The 27,397-nt window shown below is 41.7% G+C and overlaps 1 protein-coding gene across 6 annotated transcripts in view; it reads right to left on the reverse strand.

Annotated features, from left to right (window-relative positions):
• The window catches only part of TMEM266 (transmembrane protein 266), an 83,737-nt gene that overhangs the window by 30,930 nt on the left and 25,410 nt on the right, over nucleotides 1-27,397 (reverse strand). For 3 of the 6 annotated variants that reach the window (XM_041489839.1, XM_041489841.1, XM_041489842.1), the window contains 5 exons: nucleotides 27,219-27,319; nucleotides 26,134-26,239; nucleotides 23,896-24,084; nucleotides 13,380-13,534; nucleotides 9,073-9,146 (listed from right to left, as the gene is read on the reverse strand). In XM_041489839.1, the coding sequence (XP_041345773.1) occupies nucleotides 9,073-9,146; nucleotides 13,380-13,534; nucleotides 23,896-24,084; nucleotides 26,134-26,147 (432 nt within the window). In that variant the 5' untranslated portion in view covers nucleotides 26,148-26,239; nucleotides 27,219-27,319. The remainder of the gene's footprint in view (nucleotides 1-9,072; nucleotides 9,147-13,379; nucleotides 13,535-23,895; nucleotides 24,085-26,133; nucleotides 26,240-27,218; nucleotides 27,320-27,397) is intronic. The other 3 variants (XM_041489840.1, XM_041489843.1, XM_041489845.1) reach the window with 1 other exon arrangement.

Consider the following 27,397-nt stretch of genomic DNA (forward strand, 5'->3'; position numbering starts at 1 on the left):
ATATATTTCTTCTAAATAATAATCTAGAAATGGCTAAACTTCCATATTTAAAAAGCATATATTGCTTCCCAACCAGTATATTGACTTAGCAAAACCTCCACAAACACATTCCAAGTTCAAATGCTCATCAGTCTTTCCATCTTCCTAAAATTTTGCTTTCAAATTTGTGTGATTTAGATCACCAACCCCCCCAAGCCTCCCAACCCAAGCCTATATAAGATCCACCATGGGGCTCCCTCAGTCAGAATGGGAGAAAAAAATCTCTTTTCTGGCTATCTTTGATATGCCAGTGCTCACTGATTTTCTAAGATGCCTAAAGGTACTGACATTTCATCAGCCTGAAGAGCAGATGCCCTTCACTGCAGTTGAAGGCAGTTCCTTTATTTTAAGATCCCAGAATGTCACAGGATAAGGGAGAAAAATATCTCTGTGATACTTCTCTATGAAGCAAAACAGCAATAAGTAGCCTCAGCAGCTAAGAGGAATAAAGAAAAAACACAGAATGAACCAATGGTGAATTCCTATTAAAAATCCAATGGCACCTTTCCTAATTTTTAATTTGGCTTTCAGAAGACACAATAGAAGAAAAAATCCATCAGTCAACTTGCAATTGATATTGAACTCACATAAAAGCCTAATTGGTAGGGATGTTTCCTGCCAACAGCACCAAGAAGGTCAGATTTTGACAGACATGAGGAGTTGGCAGCTGGGAGCCCTACAAGGGCCACCAAAATGCTACTTTCTCCATTGAAGAGCAGCTAATGCCTCAGTGCTCAGCAGGCCTACATGTGAGGGGGTGACCATGCCTAGAACTGTGCAGAAAAAAGTGACTCTGATGAGTACATGTATCTCCTCTTCACCACGAACACAAACCTTAAATGCCAAGCAGCTCTGAACTGATGCCAATCATTCCAGCAGTACCTAATTGCAGAACAACACTGAACTGTTCAGTAGTGCTCCTGTGTGTGGTTTTGCCAACCCCCACGAGCCCAGCTGGCCTGGGGTGACTGTGCTCCATTCTCCTGGCACTGCAAACCTGGATAACAGCACTCACCCTGCTGTGGGGCAGATGGTACTTCCAGAGCCCAGCCCCACAGCACCACGGAGCAGGAAACTGGAAACTTTCCAGCCAACAGCTCAGAAACAGGGTATGCAGAGGCACAGGCCAAGGCTGGCTCAGAAAGGGAGGCATGAGCCGGAAGACAAAATGCAGCATCCTCTTTACAAGAAATGATGATACTCTACAGAGACAGCAAGATCCACCAATGCTGCCAGTCTGTACTCCTAAAACCACTGTACTTCCAAAGCACTTCACAAATGCAGCATGGGAGTAAGGCTCTCTCCATAGCAACCTATAAATAAACCTCAAGGTTTATTTATTATGTGGAGGAAGAGATGCACAAGAGCAGGTGCTCAAGTCCCTTAATGACCCCAAACCGGCCAGCACGATGTGATCTGACCCAGGCACAAGGTGTAAGCACACGTGCTGCTGACCAGCCAAGGCACTCCTGCAGCCACAGCTCAGCTCCTGAGCTGAATTCTGCCAGGAAAACCATCACAGCTCCTCTGCCAGCACCTCCTTCCCTCCCCACTGAGAAGCTGCACAAGAGGCTGAAGTACAAGTGACCTGTGAGCCTGTCAGTTCAGCTGCATCAGTTACCTGGGGTGCATACAGGTTCCACAGCAGGCAGCCATGGGGAAATACATGAGGACAAGCAGAGCCTTCTGTAAAGCTTGGGGCATCACCTCTCCTACAGCCACACTGTTGAGAGCACAGCTCAGGCTCTGCTATGCTTGGGCAGTACTTACGAAGTGTCAGGTCAATAAGCAACTAACAGAGGATGGCTCAGCACCTAACAACTTCACAGAAACTGAGGGTGAAAGTCTTCCTTCTTTGGACAGGTGTGCACAAAGGTATTTTCACTGAAATGAGGCATATCTGCACAAAGAAACTCCTCGCAACCCTAAATATGATTTAACATTGGACTGGTGAGGGAATGTAAAAAGGTATTTTCCTTCCTGCCTTTTCAATTCCTGACTTCAGCATTTAAATCAGACTGTGCTACTGCCACATTAATGGGTGTGTGCAGCTCCAAGGGCTGGAAGCTAACACAAATGTCTTCATTGCCACTCTGTGCTGTGAATCAGCACAAGCCAGCAGTGACTGAAAGTCTACTTGGCAGACATTTAATGCAGGATTGGGTGTTGGTGTCCAGCACAACATGCCCAGATGATCAGCAGCTTGGTTCTCAGCTCAAGCAGACACTGCAGGAAGGTGAGTACAAGGGTGGGATAAGCCAGCTCCTCCCAGCACAGAGGTGCACCCTTCAGAACCAGCTGGGCACAACTGGGGGTAAGCTTAGGAAACACTTATTCTGCATGAAAGCTCTTCAAGCTGTGCACCAGCACTGTCACTCTTAACACACCCATCACCACTGAAGGGCCAGGAAAGGCAGTCTGCCCTTGGTGACCCCAGCTGGGCCAGCCTGTGCCAGCACAGCTCCAAACCAGCCCTGGCTGTCCCCACTCTGCCTCTGAGTGTCCATGGCACAGAGAACATCCACTGCTGCTGCCACAGCTCTCACCCAGAAAAGGTGGAACCAAAGAAATTTGGACTGTACTGGGCACCTCCTTGATTGCTCAGTATAATAAATGCTTTGACAGCAAATTAAAGCATTGGAACTTCTTATATATAACATTTTAGTATTTTTTGCAAAGCAATCAAAAATATGTTTCATACAAATACACACATATTGCATTTGATTGTATACTGTCTCTGTACAGAACTTTAAAAATAAGGACCTGTAGCCAAATCTGAAAAAACAAAGAGATAGAAATTAACAATCCAGGAAACTTCCTACCTACTCTTCAAGGACCAAATTGAAAGATGCATATGAATTAGAAGAGAATTGCAACTGTAAAACATTCATCACAGACAAAACCAATGTTAGTCACAATTCTAGCATTTTTAAGTACAAAATTCTACAAGAAAAAGGGAAAAACTGGAGTAGAACTGCTGTTTCCTACTGATGTGCAGGCATGTAACAAATGCACACAGTTTTGCATTACACCACAGGCATTCTGCATTTTTAAATACAGATTTGAAAAAAAAATTAAGTACCAGAGTGAGCACTTTCCTGTTAAAAGAAAGCACAGCCAGACTGGATTTTTTTGTACTTGGAAAATAAAGCTTTAATGTTTTTTGACCATAAGCCTTTTACTTAGAAAGTCCTTAACACATATATTTTTTAGTTCTATCAGAAATACATTTTTCTTCTGCTAAAGCTTATTTATTACATAAAAGTTTGTCCAGTGCACTAATAAAAGGCAAATGACTGAAAAGTTGTGTTAATTTCTTTAAGCTAAAGTAAACCCAGATAAAATTTTAAATCATTTTTCAGATAGAAATCCAATTTCAAAACTGACAAAGTCTCCTGGTGACACACAATTGTTTGCAGGACATTAACTGTCTGCAGTGAGGTTTAGATGCTGCAGGTTCTCTCTCTGATTTTGTAGGGAAACTTGGCCAAGTCCTTTGCTGAGCCAGCTGTGTGAAATCCCACAATCTGCATTTGTCAGCTGACTGCATGGTACATTAAGTAATTTTAAGTACTTTTCTGCTTGCACAGTTAATATACAATTTACTGCTCAGTGAGTCACTGTGCCCAATCCCTCTGTGGTGTGAAAGCAGCAGCAGCAGGGGGGGACCTTGGCCCAGCAGCACCAGGCAAAGGAGAGAGGAGAGCAGCTCTGCATTTCATGATGGGGCACAGCTTGGGCAGGAGAGAGACAGGATGGAGGTGGTTGGAAGGGATGTCTGTCCTTCTTTCCTGCCTCCCTCCCTTCCAACCTCTGTCACAGAGGCTCCAGAAACTCTGTTAATTAAGTATTTGCCTTTTGCACAAATCTCTTAAGACCAAATATTTATTGAGAGCTTTCCCAGAACACCTCGTACCCAATCTGTAATTTATACCCCTCTCATCTGGATCCCTCCCAGGGGCCTTAGCTCATCCAGTCCTTAGAAGAATCCTCTTTTGCCATCTCCTGGAGTGCCTGTACTGAGCTACTGCATGAGCTGTCCCAGCACACACTGTCCCCATGCCAGCAGAGCCCAGAGGAACGTGCTGGCACATTGAAACAAACACATCCTTCTGTTCCCAGGGCACAGGCACCCTCCTCACACAGCTTCTCTTCAACCAAGGCTCTGAAAACACAGGCCCCACGTCACCACTGTCCAGTATAACCCAGCCCCATGTCCTGCACTCTGGAACTGCTGGGCTCCATCAGCTCGTGGTGCCACAGAAGCCATTCCCTGCCAAAGCCTGGAGGGAGCCATGAACAGACACAAACACACTGTCCTCTCTCACCAATACTACCAGGACATCACATACCCAAATGCACCTCTGCACAAACTCTGCACTTCTATTTCTTCTTGTGCTCTCCCAATACTCTCACAATCTTAATTCTTAGCATACAGGGAAAACCAATGAGTTTTCAACTGACAATTCTGTATAGACTTGAAAGGGCTTTTCAGGCATGGGAATGGCTCACCAGAGACTCCAGCACACATGCAGAGTGGCCAGAGAACTGCTCTTAGGCAGCCCTGCATCACAGCTCCCTCTGGGCATGGTCACACAAGCACTAACTCTCCTCTCTGAAACACGCGGTGTAGGACGTGCTGCACTGCCACTATCAGGAGATGAAAGCACAGATGAAGCACTGATAGAGCACACTGTAAGTCAGGTATACCACTGGAAATGAAATGGGCAGACTGGCTTTCAGGCAGATGTCCAGCAAGACTCCCAGAACTTTATGGGACCACTTTCCATGGTAACTACTTCTTTGTGAGGTCAGAAAATTGCTTAGTAAAGAAATTTTCCAGTATACTAAAATTTATTTTATACACACTAGCAAAGAAAGAAGCCTAAATTTACCTTTATAAATCATATTAATATATAAAATCTGTATCTTTATTTCAGGCCCCACTACTCACTCCATTTAGGAAGCAAAACTTACAGCTATGAAGTGCATTTAAGCACCATAAGAAAAGTTGTATGTACACGGAATAAAAGTAAACACACAGAAAAGAAACCACAGCTTACAGAAGATGATTAGGAGATTATTATCTTCCCACTCAGCTCTTTGAAGCTCACAAATAATATAACAAAAGTAACACAGCTGAGTTTCTCTAATATCAATTATGTTTGTTAAGGGAAAGGCATTTTTACTTAGTTTTATGCCATTTAGGATGTTTTTCTTTTTTAACAGAACCTTAACAGCAGAGTCTCCTTTTGGAGGTTTTATTCCTTTCAAAGATTGCTATTAACAAGGAGAAAAGTGGCAGGTTACTATGAACACTTCCTTTAAACACACAGGATGAGGAAAGCCTTGGAGTTTTCCCTCCTGTGAGCCTTAGCTAATGAAACAGACTGTTCATCAGCTGGGAGCCCAGACTCACTCTACCACATCTGAGAGCTCATTTCTTGGACACAGATGCCACAAGAAAGCTGTGATTCCGTGCTTGCCTGACTGAGTACACAAGACTTGGTTCCTCCCAGGGAAACCCTCAAGTGCTTCCCTTCAGCAGAATGCCTGAGTGCTGGGCTGGCTGCACACAGAGCAAAGCAAACAGCTAATACCAAGGAACTCCATTCTTGCACAGTCTCATCGCCCTAGTGGAAAAGCAGAGCTGAACAACAGCCACAGAACCATGCAATTGTGGCAGTGGGATACAACTGCCAAGAGCAGGCTTCAATCCACTCACCAAAACTCTGAGACGTTCCCCATCTCCTTTTCTCAGCCAACAGTACCAAGGCTGAGTTTGCCCTCTGGAGAGGGCACAGCCCTGGCCTCTGATACTGGGATTTCCCCCCGTGCCTCTCTCTCCTCTTCTGTCTCAATGTCTGGGTAACATTTGGTGCACAGACAAATCACAGTGATGTATGTAAACAGAGACAAACCACTAGTAAATCCTGTTCGAATACTTGGAAAAAAGCAAACAAAAGCTATTGTGCACTTCACTTGAATATGATTTTAATGCTGGAAAGTTACAGACAGTGACAGAGAGTATAAAATGAACTTGTAAGTGCCTTTAAGGCCTGTGGCCATAAGACAAGCCCAGGGAAAGCAGGAAGATGCTGTGAGAGCAGCTACTCAGCTCTGCTGGCAGCTGTTCTGGTGGCATTTGCCAGCTGCTGGCATGTTTAGCCCCCTCATTTTAACCAAGCAGAAAGCAAGTGGCTGTTTAACTTCAACTGCACTGCAATTATTTGCAATGCTCTGAGAGCACCACCTTTAATCAGATGTGTTCCTCCAAAACATTTAGGTTTTGTGCTGAAAGTTTTATGGATCTTGACAAGTATTTTACAACTTTGTTTGTTAAGTTGAGGCCATCCTAAAGAATTGTGCACCCATATTTACAGCTAATGGGAACAAAATTACAGAATAAACACTAAACATTCAAACTAAAAAGAGGGTACTTGCTAAGGAAACCACATTTTTTGAACACCAGAAACCTTGAATCCTTGCTTTGAGTCAAAAAACAATGAGTGAAGGACTCATCAATCCTCAGCAGTTGCCTGTTATACCCAGATAAACTAATTAAACCTGCTGATCTCTGGAATATCATCCTGGCATGAACAACCACAGACTTCAGAATCTCACTGTAACATATAATTTTCTCAACAAATGATCCCAAAACCAGCTGACTCATGGTATGAGAATCAGAGGGGGAAAAAAGAAATCCCCTGAAGGGACCAAAGGAAAAAATAAAATTAAAATGTATTATTCCTAAATTATTAAAATCTATGGAAAAAAAGCCATTTGCAATTTTTGCAGTATTTTGTAACCTCTTGGGAAAAAAAAAAAATTGGATGACAGAAAATTATACCCTCTGGTTTTGCTCTCTTAAGACACAATTCAGCATGAACTCAACCTGGCATAAGACCAACCCCAGCAAACCCAGCAGGAAAGGTACACCTGAACTCTTTCCCAGACTGGTGGTCTCTGAAGCATATCCAGCTGCTCTGTGGAGCCACCTCTATCTCTGAGCTGCCAAATGAACCCACATCCAAAAATGTACCCCGGTCTGTGCACCTCACATGGCTGTCTTATGGCCTCATTTTTCTTTGATCTAAATTCAAACCATAATCAAATAGCTGAAGGAAGCTACTTTGGAAGACAGAAGTAGATCATGAAGTGAGGGATAAGTTCACAATAAATGAGAACACCACGTAGACAAAGTCGTTCCAAATATCTGATAAAGAGAGAAAAAGCCAATGCAGATCCAAAGTGAGGATGGTGAGTCAGCGAAACTGTTTTGGCTTTGTGAAACACTTCTGTTACTCTTTCCCTGAAAAATACTTCTGAACCAGCTCAACCACTTTGGAGGGTATCCTGTCCCAGCAGAACTGAAACAACCAATTCCTCCCTTGAGCCAGATGAGCCCTGGCCCCAGGGCGTGCATGCAGTGCCACAAAGAGCCCAACAGCAGCTGTGCACTCCAGGAGGGACACAGGAGCAGGACACTGGCCCAGGTGTGAGCAGAGTGCTGCTGGTGCAGGGGCATGGAAACACAACTGCAGTCCAGCAGCACAGGAGAGGCTTCTGGTGAAAGCAGCTGCACAAAGCAAAGGGGGCAGGAGAATGTGGCTGTGCAGCCATGCTGCTAGCAGCAGGTCCAAGCTGATCCCATTGGGAAGCTCAGGATTACAGGGAGCTCCAGGGTGCTAATCCCCACTAAGCAAAGATTCTGGAGGGGAGAGGAACATATTTCTTTAAAGGGAATGGACACCATCTAGCAAACCTGAGCCTTTGGGAATTAGGATCATTCACAAAGGAAAGACTACAAGTTCTTTTAATTGTTTAGAGATTATCTGCAGTCATCTTACATGTAACCTACAACCCACCAGCACTGCCAAAGGATGGGGCCAGTAATGGGATCTGTTTGTGTAAGTGCAGCAGAAGGCTGGGATGCAGAGCAGTGGGAGATCCCTGCCTGCCACCACACAACCTTTTCAGAAAGCACCCACTGACAACACCAGCTAAAAAACCCTGCTGAGAAACACAAAATGATACATGTAAATGTATTTCATTAGGAGCACCATGTAAATTACCAATCATATATGATGAGTATGAATTCAATACAAGTGATCCAATAAATCATTTGCACCTATCATAGCTTTGTTTTTTGATTATTGTTTTTTTTGTAACCTTTACCCCATAACTACCTAAATTTTCTACAGAATGAAGTCATTAACAAACCTCTCTGGACTATATTTTCTCCTGTGGAACCTGAAAAAATATTTTAAAATATTTTAAGTCCAAGCTGTCTTCCAACTTAACAAACATAAAACTTGTTATTGTGACAAGTAACATATTAAAACCTGAAAAATAGCAATAAAAGCATTTTGGAATGTTTCAGGAGCAGTCTGAATGTTTCAATACCAATGACATCTTCCCAGAACAAAACTGAAAGCTCAGAAAGGCAGATTATCCCAAACTGGTCATTTGTTACATCATGACCAGAGCCTTTTCCAGTGCATACATTCATACACATTTTTGCAAAGAAATTCACCATTTGTTTCATTCTCTGACTAGGTCTACATGCAGCAACCTGGAATATATAAACTACCTTAATAAACTGTGAGAGGAGATAACTCCATTCTCAAAACAGATCTTTTTGTACAAAACTCCCATGGATCTTTATTCTTGAAGAACATATCATCTAAATCCTATACTTTATACCCAGTGACACTGAAAACAAATGGATCAAATTATCCTGTCCAGTGCCTGTAGATTCAGAGATAATTATTTCTTTCTGCAGCTTACCAATTATAGTTTTTAAGGCAATATCTTCCCTTCCATGTTTCCTTACCAATCCTAAGCAACTGACATACAGTGCTAATCTAAATAACACCTTTTAGTTAGCTAAGTAGATGCAGCAACAACACACTTTTGCTTGGTTTTTTCCTTAAAATACACTGTGCTATGTTATTTCCAGTCAAACTACTGTAAAACTCTTGCTAATTCCAGTGACAACATAATGTGGTGAAAGACTTTAGTTATACATACCTCTGAAAAGAAAACAGAGAGGATGACTAGGCTGATCCAGTGAATTACTCCTGCAAACTGGGAAGCACTTGAAACTGCAATTACATAATACAACGAAGGGTCATTATAGTAGCAGAGTGAAACTCAGATTTAGCAAAATTAGTACTGCCACAAGTTACACATGGTAAAGCTTGCTTTCTTAGATTTTGCAATGGGAGTATCAGAAAGAGGATGGGATGCAATGGACATGGAACTCCATCCCTGCCAGCTGCTCACCTTCATGCACCATGTTAGCAGCTCTTCACTGGAGCTTTAACAGATCCTGCTGTTGGTTAGCAATGGCAGACACAGCTCAGGTCTTTGATGCTCTGCCAATGCTTCATGTTCTCACCCCAACGCTGCTTTAGTACGAGATGTGTGACTAACTCCTGTGTACCTAAAAATCCAGATCTAGGACTCAGTAAGGAAACAGAATGCTCTACTATCCCCACATTATTCCTTGTGTTCAGTCTTTGACAATTCATCTCAGATGATCAGTATTTACCAGGAACAGGTACTTAAAAACTAATGCTCAAAATGGGATTCAAAATATATTTCATGCTGACAGAAAAATGCAGAAAGTTGACAGGGTCCACTGATTGAACTGCTAGCGATTCCTACTCCCACACGCTTCCAAGTTTGGACTAAGGGAATGAAGAGCAAACATTCTCTCCTTCCTGCAGGGTATTCGTGAGTCTACCATCTCCACAGCAGACACACCAGAGCAGTCTGTGCAGCGCCGCAGAGCCAGGGAATGACTGTGTAAGGCAAGCAGTGGCTGTGTGCACAGAGGTGCAGGACTGCAGCAGACTTAACGATTTCCCAAGAATGTACAGGGCACATACGAAATGAAGAATTTTATTTTAAAATCAGAATTGATTAATATGGGAAGGAGAGGAAAACGATGTAGGAAGAAATCAGAATACAAATAAAACTAAATATGCCCTGCCACTGGAACTCCCACTGCTGAAGCTCTTTTGGGGTTTGATGAGAGCATTTGCTGCGCTGCAGCGGAGGAACTACTTAAAGGTGAAACAAATCGAAAAATACAATACAATAAAGTTTCCTAAGGCACTGTCTCTATCGGGAAACCCTTGGGATGCAGTTTTTCCAACAGGGCTGACATACAAGGCTCCAGGCGCTCCCTGGCGACACAGAGAGATGCAGCAACCAGGAGCTGGGGGAGCACTCCAGGAGCTCGGAGCAGCAGCGCTCTCTCTCAGCCGATGTTGTTCCTGATTTCCCGGCAGATGCACACTGCAGGCGGGTGTGTGATGCTGCTGGTTCGGGCAAGCCCGGACCCCGCGGGGCTCAGGCTCTGCTGCAGGACGGCGCGTTTCCCGTGCACGGCTCCGCAGGGGGAGCCCGGGAACAGCCAGGGCTCTGCAGGGCTCAGCCCGGGAACAGCCAGGGAACAGCCCGGGAACAGCCAGGGCACAGCCCGGGAACAGCCAGGGCTCTGCAGGGCTCAGCCCGGGAACAGCCAGGACACAGCCCGGGAACAGCCAGGACACAGCCCGGGAACAGCCAGGACACAGCCCGGGAACAGCCAGGACACAGCCAGGGCTCTGCAGGGCTCAGCCCGGGAACAGTCAGGGCACAGCCCGGGAACAGCCAGGGCTCCGCAGAGCACAGCCCGGGAGTGAGGGCTGGCAGCTCCTCAGGCCCTGCTGCTCAGGAAGGGCTGCTGCCTTCTCCACATGCACCTGCTGCAGCTGCCTGCAGAACGAGGGCAGTAGCACCATCATTTCCCGAACTCCTTTTCCCCAAAACTGCTGAAGATGAGGAATGGATAGCATGGCCTGTATTTCTAAGGCACTGAAACCTGACACAACGATTTCTTTTTTTTTTTGCTTGTTTGTTTTTTTTAAATGAGGTGCAAATGAGTTAATACTCCTCTATTTCTGCTTTTGCAGAACATCACAAGGTATTGCGATGCTGTTTTGTTAGTGCGTACGAGGAGCTTTGAAGACAGACTTAAAAACCTGATTACAGAACAGAGACCTAAAACAAAACAAGTACTATATGTCCCTTGCTTTCTGGGGTTTCTAATTCTGGTATGAACATGCTTTGTGCTAAAATACCCTAAAAAGTCTCAGACTTTTTCATGTGTGTGTCCTACAGTTTCTAAATGTGGTGTCGACCTATGGAATCAACAGCTTTGTGCATGGGAGAAGTGCACCATGCAACCAAAGGCTACACCAAAAGCAGGAGAGAAAAGCTATACTCTAAAAATGTCACAGCCAAAGAAAACACCAGGTTTCTTTTGTTTCGATTTTTTTCCAGTTGATGGGTTTGGATTTCTTTTAATAAAGGGAGGCTTCCTAAGTAATTACAGTTCTGTAGCATGGATTAGCAGTTGTTATTATGGACAGAACTGGCAGCGATGTGCTGTAAGGTATCCTAATGCACTGCTTGGTTTTATAAAGAATAAGGAACCTTTTAAAATTGTAATTACATTTTTGAGAAACACAGTTATGGGCTAATGGCTTTTCAAAACCTCAGTGTAAATGACACACATCCCTTACAAGGCACAACTGGAATACTTAGATCAGCCTCACTGACACAGCCTTTATCTGATTCAAAACAAGATAGAAGGTATTCAAACTTGGAGAAGGCAAAAAGCCTCATAAAAGATTAGTTAGTTAAAATGTAAAGTAGTAACACAAGTGGAATGGACCTGAGCAAATCCATCCTGGTGTCAGGGGCCACCTCTAAATAGTGAAGTCCCCTGCCTCAACCAAACATCTGCAGGTCATGCACAAGGTGTAAGCTGCAGAGCCTTCAGTAGTGTCATATGCACCAGAAACACAGGGGAGCAATGATTCCTAAAGCAGAGCTTTCTTTAGAAGATTTTTCAGAAAATAAATGGTGAGAAAATGGCTGCTTCCAGAGGAGAGTAACCAAAACTGTTAAAATTCAGAGAAATCAACAGTCTTTAAAACCCTTTGTCACTACAGGAAGTGAAAATTCTCTACATAAAGATGAGACACCTCAATAAGTATTGTTGAAAGCTTCTTCCTTAAGGCCTTATACTCACAATTTGCATTCCTGACTTTTTTGCAAGTGGCATACTTGTCCAAATCCTGGGCTTCCTCATCCAAAAACGGTGAGTGACCAGAGAGCAGAGAAAGTAAGAGCTGTAAGGGAGTGGCCATGCCCTGAACAGTATGTGCAGTATGGACAGATGGGTGGAAATGGGGAGCAACAGCATGGAATGACACACAGTCATTCACATTCATCTCACAGAGGCTGCAATTATCAATGAAGTCCCTTAAAGCCATCTCAATACAACTGCGACATCTGAATCTTTATGCCACTATGATCAATTGACAAATTGCAACAGTAAAAGGACTTCAACAGAATAAAAATATGGTTTGCTCAGTTTAAAGCTGCCACGGGAGACACCAGGCACTCTTTCATGCTGTGTACTCTTGCATTTATGGGATTGTCTGAACCCCGGCTGCCATTTCAACACATCTGAGATTGCTGGAGATAATAGAGGCTGCTCCTCACATTTAGCTTAGAGGAAAGTGTTGGTGGTGTCTGTGGTCATGTCAACTTCATATCATAAACGAAAAAGAAAAAAAAAAAAAAGAAAAAAAGAGGTGAAATGGAGGAAAAGAAAAGTAGGGGAAAAAAGATGAATTAAGAAGCAAAACAGCAGCATTAAAATTTCCATTGTGGAACCTGTGTAGAGTGAATTCAGATAAAGCAGAACTCCATTTAAGCTATGATTTGACTCATAGAGTGTTAGCAAAGTAGAATAAAAATCTGTCTCATTTCAGCGCATTACAAGCTAGAAGGCTGTAATTTCGAGCAGGAGTAATTAATAAGAGGTTAACACCAAGTACCCTATTTATTTTTGTATGTTCATCACTTTTGTCTCTCAACATGTGAGGGGTATCAGAGATTAATGATGCACAGATTTTTTCTCCTGTGCATATGTAACATATCTGTAAAGGACAGAACTTTTTAAGTACTAATGACAACACATGTGAATCTCTGCATGCACACTCTGCTTGTATCCTTTGAAAATTTGTCCTGTACTGAAATTGTTATTTGATCTAGCTTTGGTCAGAATAATAAAGAAGAGACTGACTTCACTATACCAGGATTCCACAAGAACACATTTCTTACCTAGCCTAGTAATCATTTAAATGGTAGGGAAAAAACATTCCCAATGTCCTCCCCCTTCAAAAACCTTCCAGCAAGTTAAGCCTTTATTTAATCAAAATTAAAGAAAAAAAAAATTAAAAAATCAAAATGAAAAAAATCCTCCTACTCACACTGGAGAAGCTTTATATCTATTAGGAGTTCCAGAGTCAGAAGAATCACCACCAATACTACACAGGCTACCAGGAAACTGTTGAGACTTGCACTGAGCAAAAATACCTGCCACACAGCTGCTCGTCTCCCACAGCACGGTTTTAGCCAGTTAGATCTAAGGAAATAAAATTAAGGGAAAAACAAGAAAAGAAAAGAAGTAGTGAAAAAGGAAAAGAGCTAAAGAGCAGTGAACTCAAAACTGTAAGTTCTGCTGTTATGGATACACTCAGCAATAATGCACAAAGACTTTGCAAAGTTCACTTTCACTGGTTTCTTTACTGAGAGAAATGTAAGAAAAACCTTCAGCCTGGGATCTCCCCAGCTCTGGAGTGCACTGGTGCCCAAGTGCCTTCAGTGTACTGAGTCATGCAGCCCTAATTATCATACACACACTTCTGCTTTCCTCCTGTCTCACTAGTTCTCATGTGCTCTTATTTTGACACACATGCTGCATTCATTTACCAGTGAGTACCAAGGCACAGCAGGACTCTGCTATTTAGAAGCTAATGACTTTTTAAAAATAATTTCTCTGCTACTGAATTTTCTGGCCATGCACCTTTATCCCTGCTCTACACATCTGACAAGGGTCGCCAAATTTGGGTTGCAACAGAGTCCATAACATCATGGAAAAGATCAACAGGAGTCTGGGAAACACCAAAGCAGCAGCTCAGAGACTCCACAGCCACACTTCACAGCAGCACAGGCACTCAGGCTGGCAGTGCCAAGCCTCTGGCCAAGGCTCTTTTGTTTGGTTATTTGTCCAGCTCTCATCAACCTGTTTGTGGATCAGGCCAAGAATTCCCTTACCAGAGTTTGGGGGACAGCATGCACCAGGGACCAGCCCCAAACCTGGTTTGGATGAGGTCAACCCTTTTTCAGTGGAAAAGTAAGGTTTAGGCAGGATGCAGGAAGCTGTGAGGAGGCTGAGCTCTGAGGACCAGAACTCAGGAGGGAAGCTGATGAAGCAGTAAATGTTGCACTACTCTTGTGCTAATGCAGATACACATTTACATGAGGGTTGCTATTTTTTTTTTTTTAGGAGTATTGGTAATAGGAGTAACAGTAGCATAGACTTCAGATGCATAAAGCCCATCTTGATTCTGTTCATCTCCTAAGTCCTCCCCCTCAGTACCGCCCTGATGCAGTATCACATCATCTCTCATCACGGTGTTCTGCAAGGTTCTGTACTGGCTCACCTCAGAAACTTCAAATGGGATGTTTGCCTGACACTTCAGATTTTCAAAGCACTGTAAATACACATTAGGTAATGAAAAGCTGACATGATTTATTAGCCAGGGTTTAAAAAGCTGCAAGTGTGGTGCAGTAACCCCACTGTCTGACTAAAATATCAAAACACAGAAATCAGAGGTGTACAAGAAGACATGGTGATACTGATCAATTCCTAATAAACAGCTCTAGACTCAATAACTCACATTATAATCACACTCTTGGAAAAACATCACTAAATGTTCTGACATACTCACAAATGAGGGAGAAAGCGATGCCAAGCAGTGCTCAGAGACTTGACACTTTCCAGCAGCTTCTCAGAATTAAGCACATCAACAACACTTGTAGTCAGATTGCCTGATTGCCTGACTGTAAAAGACCTCCTCAACTGACTCTCAAAGCTTCAGAGAAGATTTGACAAGTGTTACTATCAGCAGCTTGCCCTTAGGTTAAACTTTATTATGGCTCCAGCCTGAATACAGAATGCAATAGATTTCAAGTAGGTTGTGTTAAAACATAAGGCAAAGAAAGGCATTGGGATAGGGGCCTTTTTGCCAGTTTGATCTTTTAATGGGTTTTATTTTACATATCGCAAAACAGGGTAATTTGTTTTTAATGCAACTATGATTTTAGGCTTAGGGTTGAGGTTTTTTTAGATATTTCTAAAAACAATGAGGGGGGTGGCTCTGTTTAAACAGAACAGGCTTTAGTTCTAGTCTCCGCTTACATTTATGTACTCTTTTCCCAAAGACCCATTATGCCAGTATTTTAATATTGCAGGGCAGCTTTTCCTATTCACAGAATCATCAGTAGAGGGCCCAAATACCTATCTCTAAAAGCTCTGCAAAGTCAAGATTTTCAAATATACCAAGCGTACCAGTAAAAATACAATACACATAACCATGATAATCACTACTCAAGCTGCTAATTAGTTATAGAATCCTAAATAACATGGCGTTATTCTGGCTGTTCAGTATTATTAATCAATATTATTAACACCAATTCTAAAAAGCTTCTGAATGAAACTACCAGTTTACAATTGATAAAGCAGTCAGCTTAAGAGGTCACATGCAGTTCACGCGCACATTTCCACCTCTATCGTACTCATAAAACATATAAATTGATTTCAAAGACACAAAAGGATTTGAAATTCAAGCACTGAAGAACCACCTCCAGTTCTGTATGCTAACTTGCTACACCAAGGTGAGTTTGCTAACACCTGGCCTGTGGCTGGACAGCGATCAGCACCTGCACGCCCCTGGCTGCAGGCGGGCACGTTAACAACCACCCTGACTCCTCACACTCAGACCTCACCTCTGGAAACTGTGCTAGCAGTGTTGTCTCTATCTCTTCTGATGTGCAAGGGTCATCTATTCAGACAAATCTGAGTTTGGAGAAAAACAAACCCCTACCAGAGTTAGTGGGGGTTTGAACTTACCTTCCAAATTCTGCCCATTTCACCTGTGACACTGCAAAGCTACATTTAAAATTTTGATCTCAGATTAGAAAGTCAGCTACACAGAATTTTCAAAAAACCCAACAAACCAAAATATAACTTACACAGCTCATACATTTATGAAGAGATTTCATACTAACCATGGACAAGTAAAAGACCTTCTTCCCTCGAACCAAAAAAACCCCGAACCAAACAAAAATCCCAAATCACCAAAACTCCACAAACTAGCAAAAAAAGTCCCCTGTTCTGTTCAGAGACTAAACACACACTCTATTGGTGTCCTGACTGTGTTTGCTTGAATTCACACACAAGTATAACTTTGGAAAACTTTCCTGCATGATTTCAAACAGGTTCATCAGGTATTTCAGCTAATTTGTCTCTACAACAGAAATATCATTTACCTTTCTTGCAATGCCTGGATGAAGTAAATAAATGTACAAGCACAGGAAATTTTTAATTGTTGGTGACATTGAGCTGTAAAGCTTTGTTCTGAGACATTAAAACATATTTAGTGGAATTTTACCAGGGGTAATTTTTTTTAAAGATACTTTCACACATGGCTTTGTCCAAAACCAATCTGTCATCATCCTGTTAGTCTTACTAATAAACAGCTTGGAAAAAAAAAGAACATAAGGCAAAACTGGGAAAGGTTGAACATATTTGTCTGGTAAGGAACCACTACAAACAGTTTTTTCAAGCTGTTAACAGCTGTCACTGTTTCTATTTTCTGGTTTTGTAAACAAATACCCCAAAATCTGCATTACACCTTACCCTTTTTTTTTTTTCTTTCTTTTGGCTAAACAGCAAGTGTTTGCACCTCACAAGATGGTTATGATCAGAAAACAGAAGGATGGATGAGATCCAAATAGCTATCTGAGGGAGCAGAAAGGCCACGGTCAGGAAGTGGCAGGAACACAGGCTAAATAACAATACAGAACGTGGCTGAGCCAACACGGACAGCAGAGCTCGCAGCAGGGAGCAGGGAGCAGCTGCAGGCCTGGGGCAGCTAACTCCAAGGAGCACACACAGCTCTGCACCTCTTCTCTGCACTTCTACAAGCCTGCTTTAACTACAGAACTTTAGCTATGACAACACTCATCTTTTTACCCCTGAAACTTGTACTATTTCAAACCCCACGGCACTTCTTGGAAGACTCCTGCAAAACTCTGCTGCTCAAATGGCAAGAGAGGGTCCCCCATTTTTCCCCCCAAACTCACCCATGGCCAGTTTATAGACACTCATTCTTTGCTTAATTAGGTCTTTTCCCGAGCTGACACCCTGTCCACGATTAAAGCCATTAGTGCATTACACACACTAATGGCTTTAATTCAATTAAAGCCCATGCTTTTTGTAGAACAGTTCCTGTAAGTATGCTAGCAGCCTCTTCTGCATGTGAATACAGACAACTGGAGCAGTAGATAATATTTTAGAATAGGCTTAATTAATTAATTAATTACATGAATGCTTCCCAGCTCTATTTGAAGTACTTGAAGCTTTCTAGGATCATTTGTGCTTTCTTTATAGGTGTATATCACACCATTTGCTCACAGCCAGCCAGTGATTACCTGGCATTTTACTCCTCTCACTAGAAAATTGCTGTTAGGTTTTTCCTTTTTATGCTAAAATCTTTAGTGCAATATAACATCAGCCTCAAAAACTCCCTTTAAGAAACATAAGAACAGCCATACAAGAAGATACTGCACCAAGGCTTGGCACCCTGTCTCCAACAGTGGCCATGCCTTAAGATGACTAAGAACACAGCAAACATATAAATCCTTCCCTTTGACATTCTCACAGAATGCAGCTCTTTTCCATTTCCTCACTTCCTGAGACAGTTGTGTTTTCTCAGGGTGTACTTAGTAAACTTCAGTGAATTTCTCTTCCACAAACTTGTTCAACCTCCCCTTGTGGAGATAAGCTGCTCTCAGCCACACATCCTTCAGAAAGTAGCTTCAGGCATCTACTGCCCTCTGTGCCAAGAGCAAACTCTTGTTGTTTCTTTGGAACTGGGCCTTAATCTATTAATGTACCTTAGAGACTGCACTGGGAGGGAGGTGTGGGTGTCAAACCCATTTTAACCATCTCTGTGACACAGATGTCACAGACTTTGTAATATCAATCAAATCTCAACCAGCCTTCTCTTTTCCAGACTGCAGAGTCCTAGTTTACATAGTAATCTCCAGTGGAAGACGTATCACGTCTTTGATCACTGTTTTTCTTTGATTCTTCTCCAGTGCTTTTACAGCTACCATATTCTTTCTGACAGGGATCAGAACTGCACTCGTGTTCAAGACATGGGCAAAGCTTCGATATATAGAGGCACAAAAACAGCCTCTCTTTTAATCTCTGCTCTTTTTCCTAAGCAATCCTAAAACCTGATTTGCTTTTACACTGCTGCTCAGCATTTAGCTGGTTTTATTTACCACACAAACATTCCTCTTTTCACATTTCCTCTTTGTCCTATGGCTTATCCATATTTCAATATTTGCCCCAAGCCACATCTTCCCCAATTTAGACAATTAATTCACTGTCAAGCCAGACAAATCAGACACGTCATTTCCAGTCTCCAATAAAGAGCTTTGCAAACAGTGGTCTGTGGGCTACAAATGCTACATTTTTATCCTCAAAAACTACCTGGGAAAAACAAATTCTGTTGGAAAAATACAGAAATATCTCCAAACCAAAAAACTCTTAAAATCGCTGAGCTAGAAAATTAATTCTTTGTCTTACTTACAGTACTGCTCTCTCTACCAATTGATAGAAGACATGGGGGGACACACTCAAAGTACTGAGATACTGAGATAAACACAGTAATGAGCTACTCTGGAAAACAAAATCTACCAAGAGAAACACTTAAAAAGCTGTGTACAGAAACAGAAATGTCTAAATTACTGAACCCCTCTAACACAGCCCAGAATTTCATGATTTCTCTGCTGAAGAGCTGGGCACCTCAGAGGTTCTGTTGAGCTGAATGCTCCTTTTCTGCTGCAGTGCAGGTCTGTTTTGGACCACAGCACCAAGAGCAGCAGTGATAAAGTACTGCACAAAGAACAGATCAGCACTATGGTCTCACTCACTGCATCCTCATGTTAGGATTTTGCATCATCTTTCTGGATTCAGACTATGACTGGCAGCTAAAACTAAATTACAACTCACTTTTGTAAACAGGAGCTGGCTTGCTACATGAAATAATTGTGCCTCCAAAACCCTTGCACTTTATCTTGGGCTTGGACCTCATTATTCACCATTATTCCAGATCCAAGATCTGCAGAGGTGCACAGAACTTTTCAGAAAATGGACTATTTTTAATTACACCACCAGATAAAGACAAGAAAAGCCGAAAACAAGAGAAATGGATAACTTGATCTTTTAGATAAAGCACCTTTAAGTTTTGTAGAAAGCACAAGTAAAATACCTCAAAAAATCAAAGTAATATCTGAAAGATTAATCTGAAAAGCAAAACAATAGCACCTACTTGGTATAATTACAGAAGACAGACTGAAGGAACAGATCTTTTTTTCCCAGAAGGGGTGAATACATTTACCAGCAGTCTTGTAACCAGTTTAAAATGAGAGCTCACAACTCTTCTCTGTGTTATCTCCTGCATCTCTGTAAACCTCTGTTCAGTTTTGGTTTCCTTTCCTTTCTCTCTCTCTCCTCATGGTTTTCTTTTTTCCAATATTCCCACTTAGTTATTGCAATATATTTGCAATATATATAATATGCAATATTGCAAATACTGAAAGGTATTGCACTTTCTAGCTGTGACCATACAAATCTAAGGCTATGAACAGATGATCATAAATTATTAAATTACAACAGCCTGAGTATTTACAGCTGATGTCAAATGAGTCGCATTAACTGTGAACTCACAAACTTTACAGTTTTGATGTAAAACACAGTATTTGAAAACACTTTCATGTTTCAAATGTTTAACATTAAAACTCAAGAGCTGCAATTTAAAATAAATACAACAAATAATTTAAATGTTGGTGTACATCTCTCCCCCTTGTTTCTCAACTCCAACAAACACAGATCTTCATCAAGATAGAGGCTGATTGTCTATCTACATAGTCACACAATAAAATACACTCTGTAGTGCAACTATCTGTCCTTTTAAAAATAATTTATTGTGATTGATACCTGTTAACTGGAACTTATAGAAAACGTAGGAAGGAGAGCTTTTCCTTATCCATGTATTACTTTCTGCATGTTGTCAGTTTTTCTGCTATTCTCCATCACTTTTATTGGACTTGATGCAAAAAAAGCAGGAGAGAATCTATTTTTTAAAAAACAGAATACTTGACTGGAAAAAAAAGAAACTAAGAGTGGCATTTAAAGCAATGTTAATATTTAAAAATCATCTCACCTTTCTGGGTGATTAGGCTCCTTAAAGAAATGCTGCCATACTCTTTTCATGCAAACTGAGTTCAATACAGCCACAGACTCTCCAATAAATGCAGGACAACACATTTTGTATTTTGTTTGAGGGTTTCAGGTAGAGCAGAAAGGGTTTTTCTTGCCTGATTACCCTTTCACTACTTACAGGTGTACATCAAGGACAGGCTTAACTTGCCTCTAACCTGCAGTCCTTTCCTTCTTGCTTAGCATAGGGATCAGCACTGTTATCTAAATGTCTGACAAAATCAGCTCAAACTGTCCACAAAAAGCCTTCAACAACACCAACAGACAGCAAGTGACTGCCCTGGGAATTTGACACAAAAAGGCAAAGACCTATCAAACTGCACAAAGGCTTTTATTCCAGTATTAAAGCCAGGGGAATGACAGCTTACATATGGTCAGTCTAACAAGTTAAAGACAGACCACAACTTACTTTCCTTTTTCCTTTTTCTTCTCATTTCTTTCTTTTCTTGTCGGAGGGGTAGCTAGTGTGATGCCATCTGAGAGTTCCCAGGCACACAACGAGGGTTATGACCCACCTATTCCTGATCACCTATTAATATCAGCTTTATTAAGAGGAATATTCCCTCAGATGAAACAAAAAGCTCCCCCAGGGAGCAACCAGGTCAAATTTGTGCTTGGACCCTGAGCACCTTGCAGCCTTAAAGAAGAAAAGGTTGAGGAAAACCTTGTGTGCACCTTGGGGTGCACAGTGCAAAACCATTAAATCAGAAGACTCCTTTCTTGCCCTCACCTTCATCCCTAGCCTGAAGTCTCTCTTGCTCCTCCATGAAAGGAAATGGAGACTTACTGGTGAATGTCCAGAGTAACCAGGAACTGATGACTGTGGGCAGTTATGTTGTCCAACAAGGCTGTGGAGAGATGCAGCCTGTAACAACCACCCAGTCTTGCCCAAGCACAGGCACGTGCCAGAGCCCTGCAATCGGAACAACTGCAGCTTGCCTAGATCAGCTGCAGATCTGGAATATCAGAGCCACACAGAACACATGCAGGTCCATGCAGGCTGGCATCTTCCCTGACATTCTCTGGGAAATGCATGCAGAAGGTAACACATGGAGTCTGCAACAAAAAGCAGACTTCCAGGGAAGGGAATCTTTTACTCCCTGGCATTAGCAGGGCTGGTATCTCCACCTGCACTCTGCACAGCAGCACTGGGGTAAAAGAGCCTCAGTCACAAAGATGGATGCTGGCAGAAACTACAGGGATTTTTGCCATTTTCTCCTGTGCTGCCCTCCCATCCCCCTCTCTGCATCTAAGGCAGATGTGGCTGCCGGTCCCCTTATCAAACAGATCTGACCCACCCCACCTCCTCCTCACTCAGATTGAAGCCATTCACAAACAATAAGGCCATGGGAAAGAAATGACACCACATCCATAAAACCAGACATATTCCCAACCAAGCCAGGAGGTGGCACAGGGATAGTATTTTACTTTGCTGCTGGGCTTATGAAGCCCAGCTCTGCTCCTAAATTTCTCAGGGCATCAGCTGTCATGGATGCTTCTGACAGGAAGAAGCCACCATTCCCACAAGGCAGCTGAACATGCATTGGTATGTCCAAACTTAAGCTCTGAACTTCCTTCAGAGAATGTGCTCTGCAGCTGGGAGGTGTGGAGGGCACCTGCTTATTTCCACTCAGACTGACAAAGCCACAAAAGAAGTCTGAGTGAAGGGAGAGATCTCTGCTGAGGAAAAGGATGACAAGCCTATTTCCATGTTTAAGACTGCAAAGCTGCTCAAATGGTTATAGTGAGAGACCTGTGCCCTTTGGCACAGTAAAGAATTGAGTTTCAGATCACAAAAATCTATAAAAATGCATATTTGAACTAAACTGGTACTGACTCAGCACCAAAATAGCCTGAGGATTACACCTGCATACTCAAATTAATTTTCAAGTGCCTCTTTTGCTATGCAGGGTATTTTATGTTACAGTTGTAGCGTACTTATTAAACCTACTCAAAATGTATTTCCCCTTGTTTGGAGTAACAGCCTTTTGGAGAAGTCTCATAAAGTCCAATTTGGAAAGCAATTAAAGGCAAGAGCCTTCCCCACATCTTGCTTCCTGAGTACCACACAGAATACCTGCTGAGCTCAGATCAAGCAGGTCTCTGCTGATTACAGAGCACAGGTTAAAATGTACTGAGCTGTTAATAAATGGAGGTGCTTATAAAGCCTTTAAAAGTCTTCAGCAGCAAGCATTCTCTGTGGTTTACTGGGAAGTGCTCTCCCTGGACCTCAGTGACAGTGGAGTAGGTCTGTGCTCAGCGTGACCCCAGTAGAACAGCAGGCACAGAACCAGGGAGGGCGGGCCCCAGCGCTCAGCCCATTTCTGTCCTGAGGGATGTTAAATACAGTGTTCTCATTCCTGACAAATGCACCTTCCTGAAGACATCCAGCAATTGTACCTCTATCCCCCTCCTTCCCACTCGCACCAGAAGCCTATCCCAGCACTTTGCTGCCCTCACTACTCTCTGCTGCAATTCAAGCTTTTCACTTCTTGTCCTAAACACCATGGAGATCAGTAACAGGCTGCTCCCTTCCTCACTGAAGTCTCTTGGAAGCTCCCCTCAAAGTCTCTTTGTCATGTGAAACATGGTTATTTCAATCAGTACTCCACGGGAGGTTTTCTGAGCCTCTAATCATTCTCACTGCCTTCCTCTGGATTCTCTCCAGCTGACCCAAATCTTTCATAAAGAATTTAGTACAGCAGTCCACCTACAGCCACTTCAAGCCTGAACCAGGCATAAGGATGACTTCTAATGTCCTGTAGGACAACAGTGCTACATAATCTGACATTGGGCTATGTTTGGGCAGCTGCTATGAACTGAGTAAGATCTTTTATTGCAATGAACCTGGAACCACTGTTCTATGAATACAGGAGCAGCATGTATATACTGTGTACGTTATCAAAGACAACATTCTCACATTAGCAAACTACACAATTCAAATTACTGGGTGACAAGTACACTCTCTGTCACAGTACCAGACATCAGCAGTACCAGACATTATCTCTCAGTCAGGAGATGTACTGATATCCAAGAGTCACTCATCATCCTGACACACCTTTCTCAAGGAGCTTTCATCAGACCATTCTGCTTCTCTGACAGGCCAGGTATATCATCTGTTTCTTCCTGAGACAAAGCTTCCAGACTGTGGTCAAACAGTAGCTATGAACCACTTAAAATGATAAACAGCTCAAAACCAGCCCAGATTAGTGATATTAGAAAAGGTCTCTTCTATCCTCTGACAATAATTTTACATAGAGTTTAAGGACAGCTGGCTGCACTTCTCCAGCTTAAGGTTTCCTGTTTTACAGGCCATGAAATTCCTGTAACCTAAAACTACATGACAAAAATCTGCCCTTTGTACTTACCCTTCTCTTTGGTACTCCTCATCCAAATTTGGCAAAAGCTGGGACCCAGCCACAGACAGATCAAGTGCAGCTAAAGGTAGATCTCGATAAGCAAAATTAACAAGCTGCACAGGAGCAATGCTTTTGGTCTCCTCTTCCACTTGTTGGGAAATGATCTCAACTTCCGAAACACTGCCTTCAATTGTAGGCCTGAAAATGTAATAAACATAGAAAGAAATATAAATGAGCAAGCAAGTAAAAGGAAATTAGAGACAAGAACTTCTTGGAATCCTAAAGAGCCAACAACTCAAAAGACCTCTGTAAGGTCATTGAGAAGGTGGTGTCATTAAAGAGGCAGATCAAATCTCTCCAAACTTTAGTAGATCTCACTGTAATCAACAGAAACCTCACACAGGAGAAAAACATTTCACTCTGATGAATCTGCTTCAGAAGTGCTAAACAGAAATGGCTGTGTTATAAACAAATAGAGAAAAACTGCATGAGCCCAAAAGGAAAATATTTATACAAAACAGAAAGAAGGCATGTAACTATGCCAACTAAAGACTCACTGCTTTGTAAGTTAGATTGGTGAGCAGTGAATAGCTAGGCTTTTTCATTATCATATACAAATCAACTGGTAACCACTAGGTGCAGTTAGACCCCTCTTCCACTGCAGATTTGAATACTGATTCAAACAGTTTTGACAGATGGCAGCTTTGTTCCATTTACCTAAAAAGGATCATTCTGTTACAAGTTATTTCAAAATAGTACTGACAGAGAACAGTGATTCAGAAGAATTATTGCCTCCTCCATAAAGATTATCTTAACTAACCTTATATACAGCTTCTAAATCTGATCAGGTATTCTTACAGCAGCCCACTAACACTAATGGGAACTCCACGCAGCTAAAAACAGTCTAACAATGCGTAAGTCTCCCACATTTACAACAAGATACTACTTCTGTAGGAATTTTATCTGTTACCATTAGTGCATGCACAGGATGACCTGGCTGTAGGACACAGCTTGCATGTCAAGGGCTGATCTTTGCAGCACCCAGCAAAGCTGCTTGCCCTGTTTCATCCCAAGGATGTGCAAGCACAAACTTCTACAGCTCCTTCTAGGGGAGCCTGGTAACTTTGGAAGAAATCTCAGGCTACTGTCAAAGGTATACAGCAGGTGTGAAGATACTCTTTTTCCACAGGGATACAGTTAAAAAGTTCTTAGCACTCTGTTTTATTTGACTGCAAAAACTGCATTTTATTTTAAAGAAGTTTATCAAAATCTTCCAGCAATTTAAGCAACCTGGTTAGCAGTTCTTTTTTTTTTCCCCAAAAAATACAAGGCTACTTTAGAAGACAACTTAACTGGTACATCTTTTATTAGGATATCATTTAAGGATGTGGGTGAAAGAACTAAAATTCTGCGTTGAAAGTTTCCATTGGTCTGAGTCTCACCATTAGAGTAATTCTTTCAGATGGAAGATATTATTCTTGAATTAAAAGGAACTAACTGCTGGCAGAATTATCAAGAAAGTAAAATGCTTTTATATGTAGAGTATTTGATGGGAAAGGCTGCGGCTGTGTCATACTGTGGCAGAAAAAAAAAAGGTAAAAGGAAGTACTATCTGAACAACCTAAAAGCTTTTATTTTATTAATGTCTAACTAATAATGGAAAGTAATGAGATTCTTTAATTTCCAACAGAACTGTATTCTTCTGTAAACAGGAATCTTCTCATTCTGAAATCAGAAACCCAGAGGTAAAAGCTAATTTTAACAAAAATTTTCTTTGATTTTCACCTTTAATGCCATCCTGTGGACATGTACCTTTTTAAGTCCAAGCTGGTTCAGTTTTGCATGAAACAGCATGCAATGATCCAACCTCCAGTAGTATAAAAGAAACAGGAAATGGGTTGGTGTAACCTTCCTTCCCCCAACATTACTGAGTTTCTGTATTCCCAGACAGACTAGATGACAAATAAAGTCTGATTTGATTGAAAAGAAAACCAAACAGACTGGTGTTAGACAGATTTGGTGGCAGGCAAAAGAAAGATAAACAGATCTGAAAACAACATAACATACTCATTTTCAGCCTCTTCTGTTAGTAATGCACATCAGACGTGCTTACAGCATCATTCACGTCATTTCTGCTAATTTACAATCTTTAGACAAATACAAAACCTCCAGAATGTCACATCATTCTCCTCCAGGTAGCAGACTGTTCCCTTTCATTTAAAGTAATTTGTATCACATGGTACTTACTGAGGATTGGTCATGTTGGAGGATGCAACCAAATCAGCAGTGGTTCCAATATTTAACTACTTCCAGCTGCTCTGCATTAAAGTTCTAGCCTTTCAAGATTAGGTCTCTGTGAGAAGCAAAACAAGGTTATCTAAAACACAGCTGAAAGAAATCCAAAGGGCTACACTGACTTCAGCTGTCATGTTGCTAATGTGATTAATAGGTTAGTTCCCCCCATGATACTTTTTCAAAGTGTTTTTATTCCAGGTTAATTCCTCCATATTATGGAAGCTGTACAGTTACAATGCATTTACTTTCACACACAGACACATAATTCCAAAAGAACACAGGTCTTGTTTTAAACCACTTGACTGTTGAGAAAATAACCAAGATCAGAAGGGGAAGGGGATTTTCAGAGAAAGCTCATCCCTTCAGGAGCATAAATTCTGTTGGAAGACAATTTTTTACACTTTCTAGACATAAGCATTAACATTGTCAATGAAGTTTGGGGGTTTGTTCTCCATCTTCCAGTTTGAACTGTTCCTGACTCCCTTTGCTATCTTAGGAAGTCTCTTCCAAAAATTAAATAATGCCATCAAATATTCTACATGGGCTGTTATCAGGATAGTATTTTGATCAACAAAACCCAGTGACACATTTGGAAAAGGCAAAATCTCCACTTGTCCTGTACCTGGAGCAAAGCATGGTCCCCAGAGCAAAAGAGGACAAGCCTGTGAGAATGAAACCTACTGATACTGATATTCTTTTCCTGGAAGCAGGAAAAACAGGAATACCACACAACAAACAAAAGCTCTTAAAAATCATGAGAGACCTTGTGAAGCTATTGCAAAGATTAGATGCTACAAAATTTTTAAAAGTAACATAAAAACAGACTCTTATTTTGATTAAACAGAAATAAACATTGGCAAATCAGAATTACTTACAATAACACCAATGATCATGAAAAATGCTCTTATACTAAACTTCACCCTAGAGTTACTTACAGGCTGAATTGTTAGTCAAGTATTTACAGTGGAGACATACAAATATAGCTACATTAAAATCCTTAACAATCACTTCATACAAAAAAGTAAAATTGAACTTACATCTTTTGTAGAGCCATTTCCAAGGCTTTATTTCATATTTTGTAATTTTACAAAAATGTAAAATGTAGCCAATGCATTTTCACATTTTCCAGATAATGTGCCTGGGTATGCAAGAAAAAAAGTTCTACACTGTAATCACCCTCCTCAGGTAGGTAAGTCAGCCAAAAGCAATTTAATTT

Source organism: Pyrgilauda ruficollis, unplaced genomic scaffold (assembly GCF_017590135.1).
Source record: "Pyrgilauda ruficollis isolate IOZ18807 unplaced genomic scaffold, ASM1759013v1 scaffold96, whole genome shotgun sequence".
NCBI classification, from domain to species: domain Eukaryota; kingdom Metazoa; phylum Chordata; class Aves; order Passeriformes; family Passeridae; genus Pyrgilauda; species Pyrgilauda ruficollis.